The following is a 17047-nucleotide window of genomic DNA, read 5'->3' on the forward strand; positions in this document are numbered from 1 at the left end:
ATGTGTCTTCTCCAGTGACCCTGCAGTAGTAACCTTTATTTGAAATAAAGTTCTTATCCCAAAAGGGATTCCTTGGATCTATCTAGTGTTAGATAAAAAGATGTAGATAGAATTAGAAGGAAGAACCATACAAAGTTATTTGCTCTTACAAGAGTTTATTTAGTGTCTGTTCCAAGAACCTAGATGGGCTGTACTTTGAATAGCAAGGTTAGTATAAAAAAGTTCAGAACATGTGCTAACAGTCAGAAGCTGGACAAGATCTGGAACCCAGGGGTTATGCAGACATGGTAAATAAAAGGTGCTCTTGCAAAAAGCTTACAGTTTGAAAGATAACACATAACAGAGGAGTGAGGTAAACTATTGAGTTTAGACAGGAAAATAGGTAACAAAAATAAATAGCATCCTTTATCCTGAACTCTAATGCATACAGATTGCAGCAAGTTCCTTAGAACTGACCTTTTCCAGATGTCTCAGTGAATTCTTTTTTTCATGTATATACTTTTAAGACAGTATCACTAGCATCAGCTGCTATGCGTATACTTCTAGTTGAATATCAGTTTTTATGTATTTAAGACTACAAATGGAATCAGAAAAAAAATCACAGAAAGAGAAAACTGTCTAAATTATCTACTTACATTACACCCCCCGCCCCCATAAAAACAACCCAGTTTTGAAGAGAAAGTGTATTAAGCCAGCTTAATTACCCTTTAGAACTTGCCAGAAATCACAACATAAAAATAACAGGCTGCCCCCATCCTGAGGGCATGTGATAGGGAAGTCACATGTTCAATCTAATATTAGTGTTTAGATGTCCTCCCAAATGAACAGATTCTTTAAAGAAAACACACAGAATTGTTGTAGTACACATCGTACACCTCTGGGGCACAAACTGTGAGAAATTAGCGTTTCCAGCGTGACAGCTGTGAGTTAAGAAGTGGTGTGTATAGATAATATTTGTGGATAGAGCAGATGCAAGGCAGAATGCAGATGCTCATCCTGATATTGAACACATGCTATGCTCCTTTGGTACTGCCCAGAACTTTGGAAAAATTGAAACTGGTTCTGTTTGAAGAATAAAATGCTTTCAGAGGCTAAACTTTGACAATGTGCAGCCTGATAGCTGAGCATTTTCTAGCATTGATATCGACTGAAAGGTACCTCTAAGCCCAATATAGTGTAGTAGCAAATTGGCGTCACAAGATGGAGCTTCAACCCAGCTGTAATGGTACCTCCACACATGCATTTTATTTTATTTTATTTTATTTTAAATAGGAGCAGCAATTTCATAGTATATTTAAAATTTATTAAAAAAAAATACAGTACCCAATTAATTAAAGTAATTACGATGAAGGATTTATGGAATGAAATTATAAGAATGTATTTTCCTGAATACATTCACAGTTATACACTGGGGAGGCATATAAAGATAAAGCAATTTAAAAGCATTTGCGGTGAACAATGGATGGCCCAGCTTCATCATATTCCTGTTTGCTGATCCACATCTGCTGGAAAGTAGACAAGGAGGCAAGAATAGAGCCTCCAATCCAGACGGAGTACTTACGTTCAGGAGGAGCAATGATCTGTTTAAGAAAAAAAAGCATTAAGTACAACTGTCTCCAGTGAATAAAATACATTTGTTACAAAAAATTGTTAAAGCAGTGATATTTGATATGAACAAAAACATTGTATCTCTGTGCTAGTGTCATCCCTGGCATTACAATTAGCCATTGCTACAAGCAGTAAAGTTAAAAAGTTGATATTTAAGTCTGAGTCTAAATTCTCAATTCCTCTGCCTGAGTCAGTCTGCTGAGTAGGAGTAGTGCATTCATGTTTTCGTGGTTGCATATGGGAGAAGAAGAGATGATACTTGCTCTGGAAACATAATGGTAGCCCAGGATGGCTTGGAAAAATGAGTGACCTATGGAGTGACCTTATTGGTACAGCTGATAAAATGTTTGTAAAGCGATGAAGGAAGATCTGAAGCACAGAAGGGATATTGGCTTGCCAGAGGCTCTTCCTTTTCTGAGCTTACAGGCCAGGGATAAAACCAGTATTTCCCCTATCTCATCTCCATCAGCCAAGAAGGGCTGAAGAAGCTCACATATAGCCGCAGTGGAAAATTTAGCCTGCTGGATCCATACTATTCTTTGACCATGCTAGTGCACTTTGCAGAATTCACTGTGAACAAGGAAATGAGAGGAGGGAAGGCTCTCTTCCTTTCAACAACAAAGTCACCAGGTGGTGATTATTTGGTAGAAGGTACAAACATGACTCAAAATATGTACAAAGCACTTACTTTGTAAAGTGTTGCTATGTTTCACAAGATTTTTGATGACTTTGTACGTGCCAACTCAAATAGTCTACAAATGATTGCACCATACCTTGATCTTCATAGTGCTAGGAGCCAGAGCAGTTATTTCCTTCTGCATCCTGTCTGCAATACCCGGGTACATTGTAGTGCCTCCAGACAGTACGTTGTTGGCATAAAGATCCTTTCTGATGTCTATGTCACACTTCATGATGCTGTTGTAAGTGGTTTCATGAATGCCAGCAGACTCCATGCCTGGGTAAGGCACAGAAGAACTCTGAGAAAGCAGCTCCATACAGAGACTTCAAATTGCTAATAGAGAACTGACAACATGAACTTCAGTGTCTCTTTAAAAAGACATCAATCTTCAGAGCTGTGGAAACCCGGAAAGTCATTCTGCAGATGCCCAAATTATTTGCTTAGTAGTTCCTTGTGCATCGCTCCTCTCCCCTTTCCACACACAACTCCTCCTTCAAAAGAAAGCTGGGGGTGTGGAATAGTAAAGTTTCCACTAGACTTTTGCAGGCAATCTCAAACGTCCTAAGAAATCCTTATATGGTCTTGGAATCATTTCTGTTCTTTTTTTTTTTAACTTCTCTTTTTCTTTTCCTTATTTTTTTCTTGTTAATGTAATGAGCCAACCCAGAAACAGAACAGTCACAATATGTCCTAATACCTCTAACTATGCAACTACTTCATCTATTTCTGAGCTGAAATTCTGCCGACTGGCAGAACTGACGCTGGGTTTCTGTGTGACCTCGTTGTAAATTCACCTCCATGGCTGGAGCAGTGTTTTGGAAAAATAGAACTAGTGTTGCCTGCCCCCCACAATCCTCACACTACTTAGAAAAGTGACTTTGTGGCCACACTTCTTGTAGTAGCCAGCTGCAAATGGCACAAACCCAGTGGCAGAAGCCAAGAGTAAATATTCAGGGTTTATTCTGAGAAAGCATTTTGCCTTATTGTTTGACCCAAAGTTCCTCCTACCATATTAATAGCGCTGTTCTAAAAAATTATTTTATAATGGGTGCTAGGACATACTTGTCTGTAGGTCTGACTGAGTTAGCAATGGGATACAATCAAAAGAAAATAGAAACCTTATGTGCAGTTTATGAAGGCAGAACAATCATTCAACCTACCAATGAAGGAAGGCTGGAAGAGGGTCTCTGGGCAGCGGAAGCGTTCGTTTCCAATGGTGATCACCTGGCCATCAGGAAGTTCATAGCTTTTTTCCAGAGAGGAAGAAGAGGCAGCAGTGGCCATCTCATTTTCAAAGTCCAGGGCCACATAACACAGTTTCTCCTTGATGTCACGGACAATTTCACGCTCCGCTGTCAAGAGGATTCAGTGTTTAGAATGGCACTCAGGAAGCACACAGACATATTGACAAGTTGTTCCCTTTCATCCTCCAGCACCCTACCTGTTTTTTAAACATATCCTCTGCTAGTCTTACAGAGGACTTTCCTGTTGGATTCCTTCTTGTGTCTATTCAACTGCAGAACTACTGTTAGAACTTCTAAGGCCACTAGAAACATTGAACATTAAACAACTCCCCTCCATAGACAGCAGCATGTCCTTACCAGTGGTCACAAAGGAGTAGCCACGTTCCGTCAGGATTTTCATGAGGTAGTCTGTCAGGTCACGGCCAGCCAGGTCCAGGCGCATGATGGCATGCGGCAAGGCATAGCCCTCATAAATTGGCACGTTGTGGGTGACACCATCCCCAGAGTCAAGCACAATCCCTGTGACAAAATAACACATTTCATTCCCAGGTGGACATCAATGCGCTTAATCATTTCAAACATCCATGTCATGTTCCTCAAGAGGCCTACCTGTGGTACGTCCAGAAGCGTAGAGGGACAGTACGGCTTGAATAGCTACGTACATGGCTGGAACATTGAAAGTCTCAAACATAATCTGAAATGCAGTTAAAATAATTGTCTTAACACGACAGGGTTTTGCTTATTTGAAGCAATTTACTGAGAGAGTGAAGACAAGGTTATCTGTATTTCTTGATGGTTGCTAACAGCAAAGAAAGAAAGTACAAACTCTAACTCAAAAAATATTTGTCCTACAAGATATCTTCCTACACCTATATCTTTAACATATGCACATATTACAGTGTTCTGGGTTCAGCAGTAGCAGTCAGTTTTCTCCTTCTTAGTAGCTGGTACAGTGCTGTGTTTTTGACTCTCAGCCTGGGAACAATGCTGATAACACCAATGTTTTAGTTACTGCTCAGTACTGTTTACTCTGACCAAGGACTTTCTGTGTCTCATGCTCTGCCAGGGAGGAGGGGAAATTGGGAGGAAGCAGAGAGAGGACACCTGACCCAAACAAGACAAAGAGGTATTCCATACCACAGCTCGTCATGCCCAGTATATAAACTGGGGACGGACAGTTACATGGAAGGGCTAGATCACTGCTCAGGTCAGGCTGGGTATTGGTTGTTGGTGGTGAGGTGTTGTGTTCTCTTCCCTTGTTATTTCCTTTATCATTATTATCATTGGTGGTAGCAGTAGTGATTTGTGTTATACCTTAGTTACTAAACTGTTCTTATCTCAACCTGTGGGAGTTGCATTCTTTTGATTCTCCTCCCCATCCCTCCAGGAGCAGGGGGCAGGAAGAGGGGGGAGTGAGCGAGTGGCTGAGTGGTTCTGTGTTGCTGGCTGTGTTTAAACCATGACAGTTCTTTTTGGCGCCCAACATGGGGCTCGAATCCTCGACCCTGGGGTTAACAGTCGCGTGCTTTACCGACTGAGCTAGCCAGGCTCTGTCGGCTTAAACCACAACTTACGGACATACAGTAATAAGCCTGGCCATAAAAACAGATTAAGATGACATGAAACTTGGACAGGCTGAAGTACATTCAAAGCAGATACACTGTTTTTCTAAAGTAAATACAATTATTCAGATATGAAAGGTGATCACTATTCATTTTGCATCTTCCATAACCAAGAAAGACTGACTACTGGAGAGCATGACTAACTGAAACAATGAAGTTCACATCCTGTTGGATTCACAAAGTTGGAATTACTCCACATCTTTAGTGTAAGTTTACCTGGGTCATTTTCTCTCGGTTAGCTTTGGGATTCAGTGGTGCTTCAGTCAGCAGAGTCGGGTGCTCTTCAGGTGCAACACGGAGCTCATTATAGAAAGAGTGATGCCAGATCTGAGAGCAATGGGAGAAGCCAAAGGAAAGAAACACCATCAGCCAGCAGCTCAGAATCACTTTCAGACAGGTATTGTGCTCCAGCTCTCTGCTTAAAGCCCTAGATATAGGCTAGTAGCGTTTCTCATGCAGTTGTTCTTATAGCCTCCACAGAGATTACCAAAGTAACTGCAGAAAGAAAAGCACTAACCTCGGGTTTTACTGCTAGTAATACATGACTTATTTTAAGGTCACTTAAGTTAATGAAAATAACTTACTGTTACTCTAACAGTAGAAGAGACAGAGCAAGACAGCATTGATTGCAGCAACACTGTTTCAATAATGAATGAAAGTTCCAGAACAGCTCTAGAACATGTGCAGACCTATGTAGTTTAATTCAATAGATAACGTGTCTCTTGAAGACAGTTTCACCTTTTGGTTTGTAGAGGCCAGCCCAGGAATTCATAAAAAGAAATGGAGTCAAGTGGTTTGTGAGGATGAAAGTCAGCTTGTGTTTATCGCTTCTGCACAAATTATTCCTACCAGCTATAAAAATCTGAGGCCAAGTGAAGTTCACTGAGGAGGTTAATAAACCAGCAAGAAGTAAAACCATCAGACTTTCTAAAGACCAAGAAAGTTGTTCTAAGCTTATTTTCAAGCTGGTGGTGATGAGGGATTGGTTGATATGTTAGGCATCTGAAAGGTTTTGCTCCCAAGTAAAAGAGTCAGTGAGTTCTGTGTTACTCCACACACCTGCAGTATGATTTGATATCCCAACTGTTTCAGATATCCTTATTTCCACAGCATAATCGAACAGAGATTCCATCTTAGAAATTATATAGACTGTGACTATAAACACGGCTCTGGAAGCCTTTCATCCAAACTCTGCCTCTGAAAGGGATGTATTGCACTGCAACATTGCTAATCTTTCCAGTGTTAAAAAGTACATGTGTAAACAGTGCCCTTCACATCAGAATTACACACATACTTCGTATTTTTGCAGAAACAGGTAACTTCCTAAATTGTATTTCCTTACTGGTAAATTGAAGATATTCTTACATTCATGTTCTTTACTTTTACTTTTTTTCTTTTTTTTTCTTTTCCAGTAATTAGGAAATATTTATAGATCAGACTGAGCAACAGAACTTCAAATAACTCTTTTGATGTATTCCTAGGGATACTTCAGCTTCAGATGCAAGTTGACCTTTGCTGTTAACAAGCTTCTCATCAAACCATACTTGATAACATAATGCTTTCATCTAAAATTTAGTGGGTATTCTATAAACATTTGGTTCACAAAGTTCTGTTTACCAGTAACACACATCAGCTTTTTAAAGTTGAAATACCTTCTCCATGTCATCCCAGTTTGTGATGATGCCGTGTTCTATGGGGTATTTCAAGGTCAGGATTCCTCTCTTGCTTTGAGCCTCATCACCTACGTAGCTGTCTTTTTGACCCATACCAACCATCACACCCTATAAAATAACACAAATGGAGTTAGTTTCTCAGGGAGAGGTGTCATAAAGTTGGTAGAACATTACCTGTGAAATAAATCCAGTTGCCAGTTATTCTAGTTACTAAATACTTTACAAATACTAATGAATGGAGAGTAACTTATTGTTCTTTAATTGCCTAAATTAAATGTTTAGTTCACTTAAAACAGTTCATGTTTCCACTACAGTTTAAGTAAACAGAACAAGTACAGTTTTAAATGCGTCAAGATAAAGTGGAAAAATATGTTTAACATTTGCTACTATTTAGGGATGAACTGTCTACTAAACTATAACAAAGTGGAGTAAAAGCAGAAAGTATGTTGTGCCATCTAAGGGTCAAGTCAGAGCAATACACAATTCACATTTCCCAAAGCTTAAATTTCAACATTTTTTAATATAATTTTTGAATACTATAATATTGTCATTAGAGACAATTTAAGTCTACTGCTACAGGTTTCTTTTTAGGTATTTTCGTGGATCCTGTAGAGATGGTCCATGGACCAGAAGCTAGAAAATATGGATATACACTAGTCTTTATGTTAAAGTCGGAAATACTGGGAAAAAATAGTATGTAGTAGGATGCTTTGAGTGCATAATACTCTTGTCAGAACTAAGTCATTACAGACTCCAAATCTTGGCATCTCTAACACTGTCTTAAAAAAAGACAACTTGGATTTGCAATTTTTGATGGTAAAATCCTTCAGGGGGCTAATAGTATATTTGATACATGATCAAGAAAGAAAGGTTTTAAAAACCTGCATTGGTTTCCACTGTGATGGTACTGCTTGGTTTTGAGCAGTTAATAGCATTTACACTGTCTTCAGAAGCTGGTGCTTTAATATCGTTTTTAAATTCTGGTAACACTCAGAGGCCTCAATTAGACCTTCAGCCCCAGCTGCTATACTGAAAGCTCCTAAAGAACTTAAAATGCTTTTGCTGGATATATCAAGTGCTGCATTTTATGACCAGTTACCTCTTTCCACTTCACCAGGGCCTTGGATGGCATAGAAGCAATTAAGTGAATTAGTTCATTGTGGCTTAGCCAAGCTGCTCTAGTTCATATTAATAATGATCTGGCTCAGAAACTCCCTATTAACAGCTCAGATAATAAATGCATTTTACCAACTATTAAAACTGAGTGGAATGCATCATACACTTAAATGTAAACCTTGAAGCTGAAGAAACCCAACCCTAGGCAGGTGCTCATTTGTGATACAGTTAAATGAATAAACTCAGAAAGGTTGATAGGAAGCTGACTGAAAACTTCTCCTTTCTCCTTTAGTTTTTCACACATCACCTATCATCACCTTTTAGGGCAGTCAAAATTTCCAGGTATTTCTGTGTTGGGCTTTTTGGTTTGGTTTGGTTTTTTAACTAGTTTTATTTACCAAGTTTTCTGAGTGATACAAAATTAACAGCCAGGGAAAGGAGGGCATAGAAGGGAGTGAAAAGTTTTGGAAGGATTCCTCTCACAAGACAAGAGACCTGCTTTGACTTAGGTGAGTGCACTCTGGATTCATTTTGCCTGGAAATACTGTTACACAGATAAGCCAGCCCCAGGCACAGAAAAGGTGCCTCTGAGGTGGGGAACTGGGGTTGGTGCAGCAAAACTTTCTACAAGCCTAACATGGAATAACCAAAGCAGTTCATCACCTGGTGCCTGGGACGACCCACAATGGAAGGGAAAACTGCTCTTGGAGCATCATCCCCAGCGAAGCCGGCTTTACAGAGCCCTGACCCATTGTCACAAACAAGGGCAGTACTGTCCTCTTCCTCACACATCTTCTACGTCAATGTCCTCAGGCCCTCCAGACAGAAGACAGCCCTATGAAAACAGGAAAGAAGTTTTTAAAAAGGAACAACAACAACAACAACAAAAAAAAAAAGCCAGAAAAAAAACCCAAACAATTGAAAATACTCAGCCCCCCAAAAGCCCCATACTCAGGTAGCAGACCCACCCTTGAAGACAGAGATGGCTGTCTGAAAGCAACCAGGACCAGCAAAGAGAGGTACCAGTTGGCAACCACCAGGTCACTGCATGACCATATGAAGGAATGGGCTTCCTTTTGAAACCATGAGAGGTTTCGACCATATCTGCCAGAGGGATGTATGCACTAAAGATTATCCATAAGATTCCAAAGGAGAATTCCAGTCCTGCAGCATGGGCAGACAGATCAGGGAGCAGCAAATGTTTATCTAAATTTGGTGACAGAAATCCATGGCTGGGGTGAGAGATAAAAGAGGACACTGGGCTGGCAGCTGCAAAAAAGGAGATCCCTTTGCATCAGATTCAGCACAACTTCCCCTGGTCTTCTATCACCCTGACCCTTTTCATGTGGAAAGCTGTCAAAGGTAAGAGCACTCCAGTCTTCTCCATTCAGTCTTGGACTTCCCCAAAACTAACCAAATTTAATATTATGCATATACCGGGGATATTTTCCAGTAACCAACTGGGTGAAGGTGGCCAATTAAGTTTACATTTAACTTTCTAAACAAGAAGAAATATTCCCAGTTAAAAACAACAAAAAAAATTAAAAGCCTTTTCCAACTCTCCACTAGTCACTTAACGAAGATAACCCACCTCTAAAGTGAAGGCAGGGACAGTATATGTTTTAAAAACAAGCCATAGCATATGCTATACCATCATTTCAAAGCAGCCAATAAGCCTCATTTGTAGAGTTTCAAAGTAATTTCTGTTGGCTCCTTGTCTCAGTAAAAAGAAACTGTTTTCCTCCTCTGGCAAGAGGAAGATGATATGGGTAATAAAAATGTTTTGAAGGCTTTGTATTAAAGTGAATTACAGAAACAAGCACTGAATACCAGGACTCAAGAAGAACTATTTGCTCACAGTTTATAGTGTGGTAGGGAATCACTTGGCTAGCTCTGAGCCCAGGCTTCCATGCAGAATTCAATAAATTGCAATGTGTTAACAGCTAAAGGAGACAGCTGGCATCCACAGACCAGCAGACTCTGCATGCAGTCTCCAAAACCTTCTGCTGCAGGAATACTGGAAAGTCAGGGTGAAGCAGGAATGGGGTCAGCAAGAGCCACGGCCGATGGGCAAGGGAGCTGACAACCTGTTTAGCCTCTGCAATGGATGGGACAAGCATGGACCTTCCTTTGAGATTCTCTGTCTCTCTCCAGTGAGACAGCCACAGGACGTAGCTGCAGCCCTGCTCCTGCAGGCTGCTTGGGCATAGCTCCCAGGAGAAGACAAGCATAGGGAAATCTAACTTGATGTACTTCAGATATTTTATCATTATTATTGGGAAAGGAAAGTAAGTTGCAATTTTTGCATTTATTAAACTCCTGGGAAAACAAGCTTTATATATCCAAACATTTACTGAATGGAGTACAATTGTTATCTAACATGAATGAACAGACTGGTTTGGACAAACCATTTCCTAATTAGGAAATAGGCTTCTCAACCGTCTGTTTTTGGAACAGAGTTCGAGGTCAGGGGTTTTGCTCAAACCAATGCAGCTAATGCAATGCCAAAAATCACTTGGGGGAGGGGAAAGAAGGGGGCAGGAAAGGCTACATTTCTGAGCTTAGTGGACTCTAAATGAAAACCATATTTAGTAATAAAGCACAAAAAGTTGAAAAATCAAAGCTGAATGATTTCAGATAGTGCTCTGTGCCAGCCAGTGAGTTAACAGCTCAGGACTGCCATGGCAAGCAGTAGCAACATCTTACAGTGGAAAATGACACTCAGTACTATGGCAGAAAGGATTTTTTTTCTCCCAAGTAATTAATAAAGTATTTAGCCTCTTCTACCTGCTTTACATTTAAAGATAACCAATCACCTCATCAATATCCACAAAACACTATTAAGAGAACTCCAGCCCCACAAGAAATACTGTGTAGTCTGTTCCTCAATGAAATGCTTGGCATTTTACAGAACAGTTGTTTCATATACGCAGAGACAAGTACAAATACACACACATCCACATTAGATACTGCTGATTTGCATACTTCCCAGCTCTTGTTGCAGTCACCTTCCCCAGTACACTCACATCACATTACAGAGTTAACAGCACTGAAGTAAACCTGCTGAGAAGCACTACTACATACCCATCCAGGAACTCTGTTCTGTCCCAGACTAACACAGGTCCATTTAAACATGAATATAGCTGTAATTCCAGCTGTGGCATTACACAGACTATGTCTTTACACAGTTGCTGGAGTGCTGGTAGAATCAGAAAAATCATCAGGTAGAAATCCTTCCCTTTCAGACATGGTATAAAATAAAAACAACTCAGTATAGACACTACAAGCATTTTCATCATCAATTCAGTTCTAATAAGTTTGCTCAAGCAAACTACAGCACAGCAGTGCATCCTCCTGAATTGCTTCCATTTGACACTACTTAATTGAAGTCCTCCAGCAATCTGTAAATCATGCTACTGGGTCTGTGCCACTTACCCTGACAGCGCTTGGCTGGGGATAGCTGCTCTGGTATGGTGCACTCTGTCTGAAAGCTCTGAGGTTATATAGACCCTTCAGCTCTTCTCCTCCCACTAGCTTCCCAAACAAGGAACAGAGGCAGACAGAGACAGAGCTGAAGTCTCTAACAAAACCATATAGGGACCTTATTACAAAAACCTCTAATCTGGATGGCTACAGGCCCTGGGTCTCTTCCACTGCATTCCAGTACAGAGCTCAAGAAACAGAAGGAGACTTTCAGCTATGTAAGAGAAACACTTCAAAACTTCAGAAGAGTTGCTAAAATACAGAGAGACAGAGTGTGCCCACAGTAGACACTCTGGCAGGAGGAGCATGTGTTCAGACAAGAGAGGTCCAGGCCTCCATAGTAACATCCAAGAGACGGAAGGAGAAACTGGAAGAGCAGTCATTTATACCAGGGAAGGTGTTTTTAAAGGAACACTTTGCTTTCTTTAATGATTTTGACAAAACCAATGGAAACATTTCTAGCAAGAGAAACAGCTGCTGAATTTTACAGTAAAGTTTGGCATTTTGCTTGTATGCTAAATGTTGTCCATATGCTTAAGGGTAGTGAAAAAATTACCTGCTGTTGTACAGGGTTCACAGTGAAGTCTTCAAAGGTTGTGAGAATGTTCTGTTAAAAGATTGTTTGATCCCCTCTGGACTGTGATGGGTTGGAATCCATTCTGTTTCTCTGTCAGTTTATTTTCAAAACCCCAGAACCTGGAGGCCAACTTTGCGCTAGTGCTACTCCACTGGCAATCACAAGTCTGGACTGACATAAACTCACATCTCAAATTGTTCAGAGTGAAGTTCTTGAATTTTATAACCTTCAGCTAAATTTTTTGTTGAGCATATCTTTAGCAAATAAAGCAAGGGTTCTTACTGTACAAGTTATTTTCAGCACAGGACTGGATTTTTGCAGCTGTAGCCAGCTGTTCTCTGGACAGGCTGATTCTAGTGAAGCAGCCTATTCATACTCAACAATGTTTTGTCATTAAGTTTGTACTGAAGACCAGAAATCAGCATCTCTGAAGTCCGATACTAAACCATCATAAATTCAAAATTGGTCAAGAAAGATGTGAGAATCCCAGTGAGACCCTTGCTTTGTGAATCTTGTTACAATGAGGAAGGGCATTATGTGTTTGCTTACAGAGTGTTTTATGCCTAATTGAGTAGTCTTAATGCAAGAAAAGCTCCCATAAAACCACAGTGGGAGTTTTTCTGATGTGGAGATTTAAGGATTAGGCGACTAGTAGATACAGCAGATAAGCAGAATTATGGATCGAATACCAAAGGAATTTAACTTTTAAGGAAAGGAACTTTTAAGGAATGTAACTGCCTTTGAGGGTCAGAAACAGAAGCTAACAAGTGTTGGAACATGAGCCATGCAAAAGCTATTTATTATTTCACTTCCAGCATTGGGCAAAAGATAACAGATACTTTAAATTAAAATAATAAAAGGAAAAAACCCCACCAAGGGAAGCAACCTAAACCAGAGGATATAAGATCCTTTTTTACATATCTTCAACTGACACTCAAAGGACAGCTAAACCCAAATTCTTTGTTTTCAAACAACACTCAAAAACATAGCTAAGAGCAATTACATACCTCGTATAGAACGTATGGTATTAGATCAGGGAACTCAGGTCAAGGGGAAAGAGAATTTCACACGGCAGAATCCTTCACTGCAGTGTCGTATCTGATTTTCATACAAACATCAATTACCTTCAAAGCCTACAGAAGCATCATCTACCACAACTCCTTGGAAATACCAAGACTGGGACAAAGACTGAAAAGAATCCAAACTCTTCACCTTATTGAGAAGAAGTTCAAGCTCCCAAAAACGCTTACTGACTATAGCAGTTACAGCACCTATGAGATTACAGAGCCACCTAAACAACCCTTCGGTAGGACTGGTACACCATTCACACTGCACCACAGCATAGCTAGAAATACAGGCAACAGTGTTCTGCAAGAGGCCTCAGTGGATATTAGAGGAGTCAGTGGCCACACAGATACTACAGACACCTTCATATCTCTGTTAAGCTTCATCACAACTCCTATAAACGTAGCCTGGTGTCTACCGGTGGTGGCAAAGATGGCAGCACCACTGCCTTGCCTGCTATGAGGAATGGCTATTGGGTGGGGATCACACATCATCTTGCCTGTCATGGGCACCAAAGATGTTGGAATCCTGGTTTTCAGGGTGCTCATGAAAAAGATATGGCTGACACAAAGTCTGCTTCAGAGCAGGCAGTTGTTGATATGGTGGTAAAGAGGAAACATCAGTTGTTTGGAGGTAGCTACCATATGAAGGATATTTGTTAGAGGCAGGGCTATGCAGACTAGAAGGGGAGAAGTACTCCCAGAATAGTGATGGATACACATGAACAGCACAGGAAAAATGCAGAGATGCCGTACAACCGTGCCTCCAGCACACAATGGAGAGCCAGCGCTCAGCAGGCACCTTGTCTCTGGAGCATTATGTTATGGAAGGTGCTGGGGCAGGAAGGAAGGAAGGAAGGCAAACAGGTGAACTATGTGAGGAAATTAGATCAGTCTGTCTTGAGAGACATTGTAGAATATAGGTATTTCTCTTATTCTTAGTGACTCCATGCTCAAGTTATGATTACACAGATATTACTACCAATAAAAACACATGGGAAAAAAATACATTAGTAGTTTTATGTCTTTCTTCTCAGCAACATAGGTCATTGCCGGGGATGGGGGGGAGGATGTACGTGGCATGAGACAGGAATAAGAACCTACAGGTAACTGAACAGAGCAAGTCTTCTGAAAATCAAGCCTAATGCTGGGGATCAAACCTCTGAACCCTCTTTTGTAGCTACAGACAAATACCAGCTTAGCCCAAATATATATAGAACTGGCTGGATGGCCACATGCAAAGAGTTGTGGTCAATGGCTCAATGTCTGGCTGGAGACCAGTAACGAGTGGTGTCCCTCGGGGATCGGTGTTGGGACCGGTCTTGTTCAACATCTTTGTCGCTGACATGGACAGTGGGATTGAGTGCGACCTCAGCAAGTTTGCTGATGACACCAAGCTGTGTAGTTCGGTTGATACGCTGGAGGGGAGGAATGCCATCCAGAGGGACCTTGACACACTTGTGAGGTGGGCTGATGGCAACCTCATGAAGTTTAACCATGCCAAGTGCAAGGTCCTACACCTGGGTTGGAGCAATCCCAGGCACAGCTACAGGTTGGGCAGAGAAGGGATTCAGAGCAGCCCTGTGGAGAAGGACTTGGGGGTGTTGGTTGATGAGAAAATGAACATGAGCCGGCTTCAGTGTGTGCCTGCAGCCCAGAAAGCCAACCGTATCCTGGGCTGCATCAAAAGGAGCGTGACCAGCAGGTCGAAGGAGGTGATCCTGCCCCTCTACTCTGCTCTTGTGAGACCTCACTTGGAGTATTGTGTGCAGTTCTGGTGTCCTCAACATGAAAAGGACATGGAACTGTTGGAACAAGTCCAGAGAAGGGCCACAAGGATGATCAGGGGACTGGAGCACCTCCCGTATGAAGACAGGCTGAGGAAGTTGGGGCTGTTCAACCTGGAGAAGAGGAGGCTGCGTGGAGACCTCATAGCAGCCTTCCAGTATCTGAAGGGGGCCTATAGGGATGCTGGGGAGGGACTCTTCATTAGGGACTGTAGTGATAGGACAAGGGGTAACGGGTTAAAATTTAAACAGGGGAAGTTTAGATTGGATGTAAGGAAGAAATTCTTTCCACTTAGGGTGTTGAGGCACTGGAATGGTTTGCCCAGGGAGGTTGTGAATGCTCCATCCCTGGCAGTGTTCAAGGCCAGGTTGGACGAAGCCTTGGGTGAGATGGTTTAGTGTGAGGTGTCCCTGTCCATGGCAGGGCGGGTGGAACTAGATGATCTTAAGTTCCTTCCCAACCCTAACTATTCTGTGATTCTATGATTCTCTATATAATCTTTCTTCCAATAAAAAGAACTCTCCATTCCTGAAAGCAGTTTAGATTCCCCTCTGAAGGCCACTTCATCACCATTTTCTGCTGCCTATCTCTCAGTATTCACCCCACTAATTTGTTTGGAAACTGCCACACCACTATTTGCCTGGTGTGTCTATACCCCAACATTCTAGTCCTTTCATTGTAACCATAGTCAAAACCTGTGGGTTTTATTTGGCTTCCAGTGAGAACTTTTCTGTTTGTCCATGCTGAACCCTCATGCAGTCTCCATCACAGGAACACGTCCAGAGTATGATCAAAGAAAATAAGCAGAAAAAGTAATTTTGCCTCTCTGTTTCATACCCTTTTCCCTGACTTCTTTATAGTGACAGCAGCAACACTCCCATGCACGTTAGGAACTTCCCTATTGACTTCAAACATCTTTCAGCATTTCAGTGGAAACTGTTGACTACATATTCCTTAAGTTCCTTCTCTTTCAGTAACTTCTGCAGATTGTCATATGGACACAAAATGTGCTTGGGACTCCACAGCAGCAGGAGCTGTACTGTCACCATGCCTAGAAAACAGGCTTCAGCTAGCTGGCCTGAGGAATGCTCGCTCAGAGGCCACACACCAGTTTGGAGATGCCATACTTTTTTGGTAAGGGAGGGCAAAAACTGCAGTCTTATCCCAACTGCTAGAGAAAACCAGGAATAAAGTAACCCCTTTGCTCATAACATTACAAGCCATTACTTTATAAGGGAAAACAACTTCTGAGACGTGCGTGGAGACCTTCCTGCCTACATCCAATTGGCTGTTGAGGAATGAGGCTCTGCTAAATATGTCTCTGGCTTCTTTTTATTTGGGGATTCCTTTCATCTTCGTAGCATTAGCAGAATCTCTAAATGTTTTGGTTTGTCTGGCTTCAGGCCCTCTCCCCTATCTCATTGATAGGCTTTACACATCCCCACCCGCCCATTTTGAGAAAGACAGGAATAAATAAGCTTTAGGGAGCAGAAAGTCCCTCTACTAACCTGATTTATTGCAGCTGTCACACAGTATGTATCTGCAAAGTGTCAGATCAACCATAAGCTGCCAGGACCATAGACTAGCTTTCTCTATGATTGTCAGGCTCTTACACTGGTCTCTCCCTAACAACTAAAAAGAAATGACTAATCATTCTCAAAGATGGAAGTTTTCAACCTAAAAAGTTTGGAAAATAGTTATGCCAGTGTTATTCAAGAGCTACAGGATACAGTGTTTGCCTCCTGGGCCTCTCGAGCAGGGTGCTGAAGCATGTTAATTCACAAGCTTCCTTCATCTTCTTGACAAGCTACCTTCCTCCATGGTAGTGTGGTAAAGTTATCCCTTATTCAAAATCAAAGGAGCATATTCAGAGTAAAAATGAGCTAATGGCTCCTTCCTTGTCCTTCTTAGATAAATAAATAGAACCTAAGAATGAGCCCTGGGTCAGGCTGATATCCATCTAGCTCAGTATCCTGTCTCTGAGATTTCCTGATACAGATGCTTAGGAAAGAAATAGGACTTGTAGTGATAACCTTCCTCCTATACCCTTTCTGCTTCCTTGTGTGTAGCATAAGGATTTCTTGAGACAGGAGTTTGTACCTATATCTTCCTGCATAATAGATGCAGGCAGATTTTTCCTCTATAAATCTGCCTGATTTAAACACATGGTTTTGGACACAGAGTGCTCTCCTT

The 17047-nt window shown here is 41.4% G+C and overlaps 1 protein-coding gene across 1 annotated transcript; it reads right to left on the reverse strand.

Moving 5' to 3' along the window:
• Positions 1-135: 135 nt before the first annotated feature.
• Positions 136-11519, reverse strand: ACTA2 (actin alpha 2, smooth muscle). Its single transcript, XM_062606821.1, has 9 exons — positions 11378-11519; positions 8606-8777; positions 6806-6934; positions 5370-5480; positions 4141-4225; positions 3889-4050; positions 3448-3639; positions 2382-2563; positions 136-1580 (listed from the first exon to the last, which is right to left on the reverse strand). Exons 2-9 carry the CDS (start codon positions 8732-8734, stop codon positions 1437-1439), a joined length of 1134 nt encoding a protein of 377 aa, XP_062462805.1. The 5' UTR covers positions 8735-8777; positions 11378-11519; the 3' UTR covers positions 136-1436.
• Positions 11520-17047: the final 5528 nt, after the last annotated feature.

Source organism: Pezoporus occidentalis, unplaced genomic scaffold (assembly GCF_034315485.1).
Source record: "Pezoporus occidentalis ecotype Australia unplaced genomic scaffold, CSIRO_AGI_Poc_V1 ctg98, whole genome shotgun sequence".
NCBI lineage: Eukaryota > Metazoa > Chordata > Aves > Psittaciformes > Psittacidae > Pezoporus > Pezoporus occidentalis.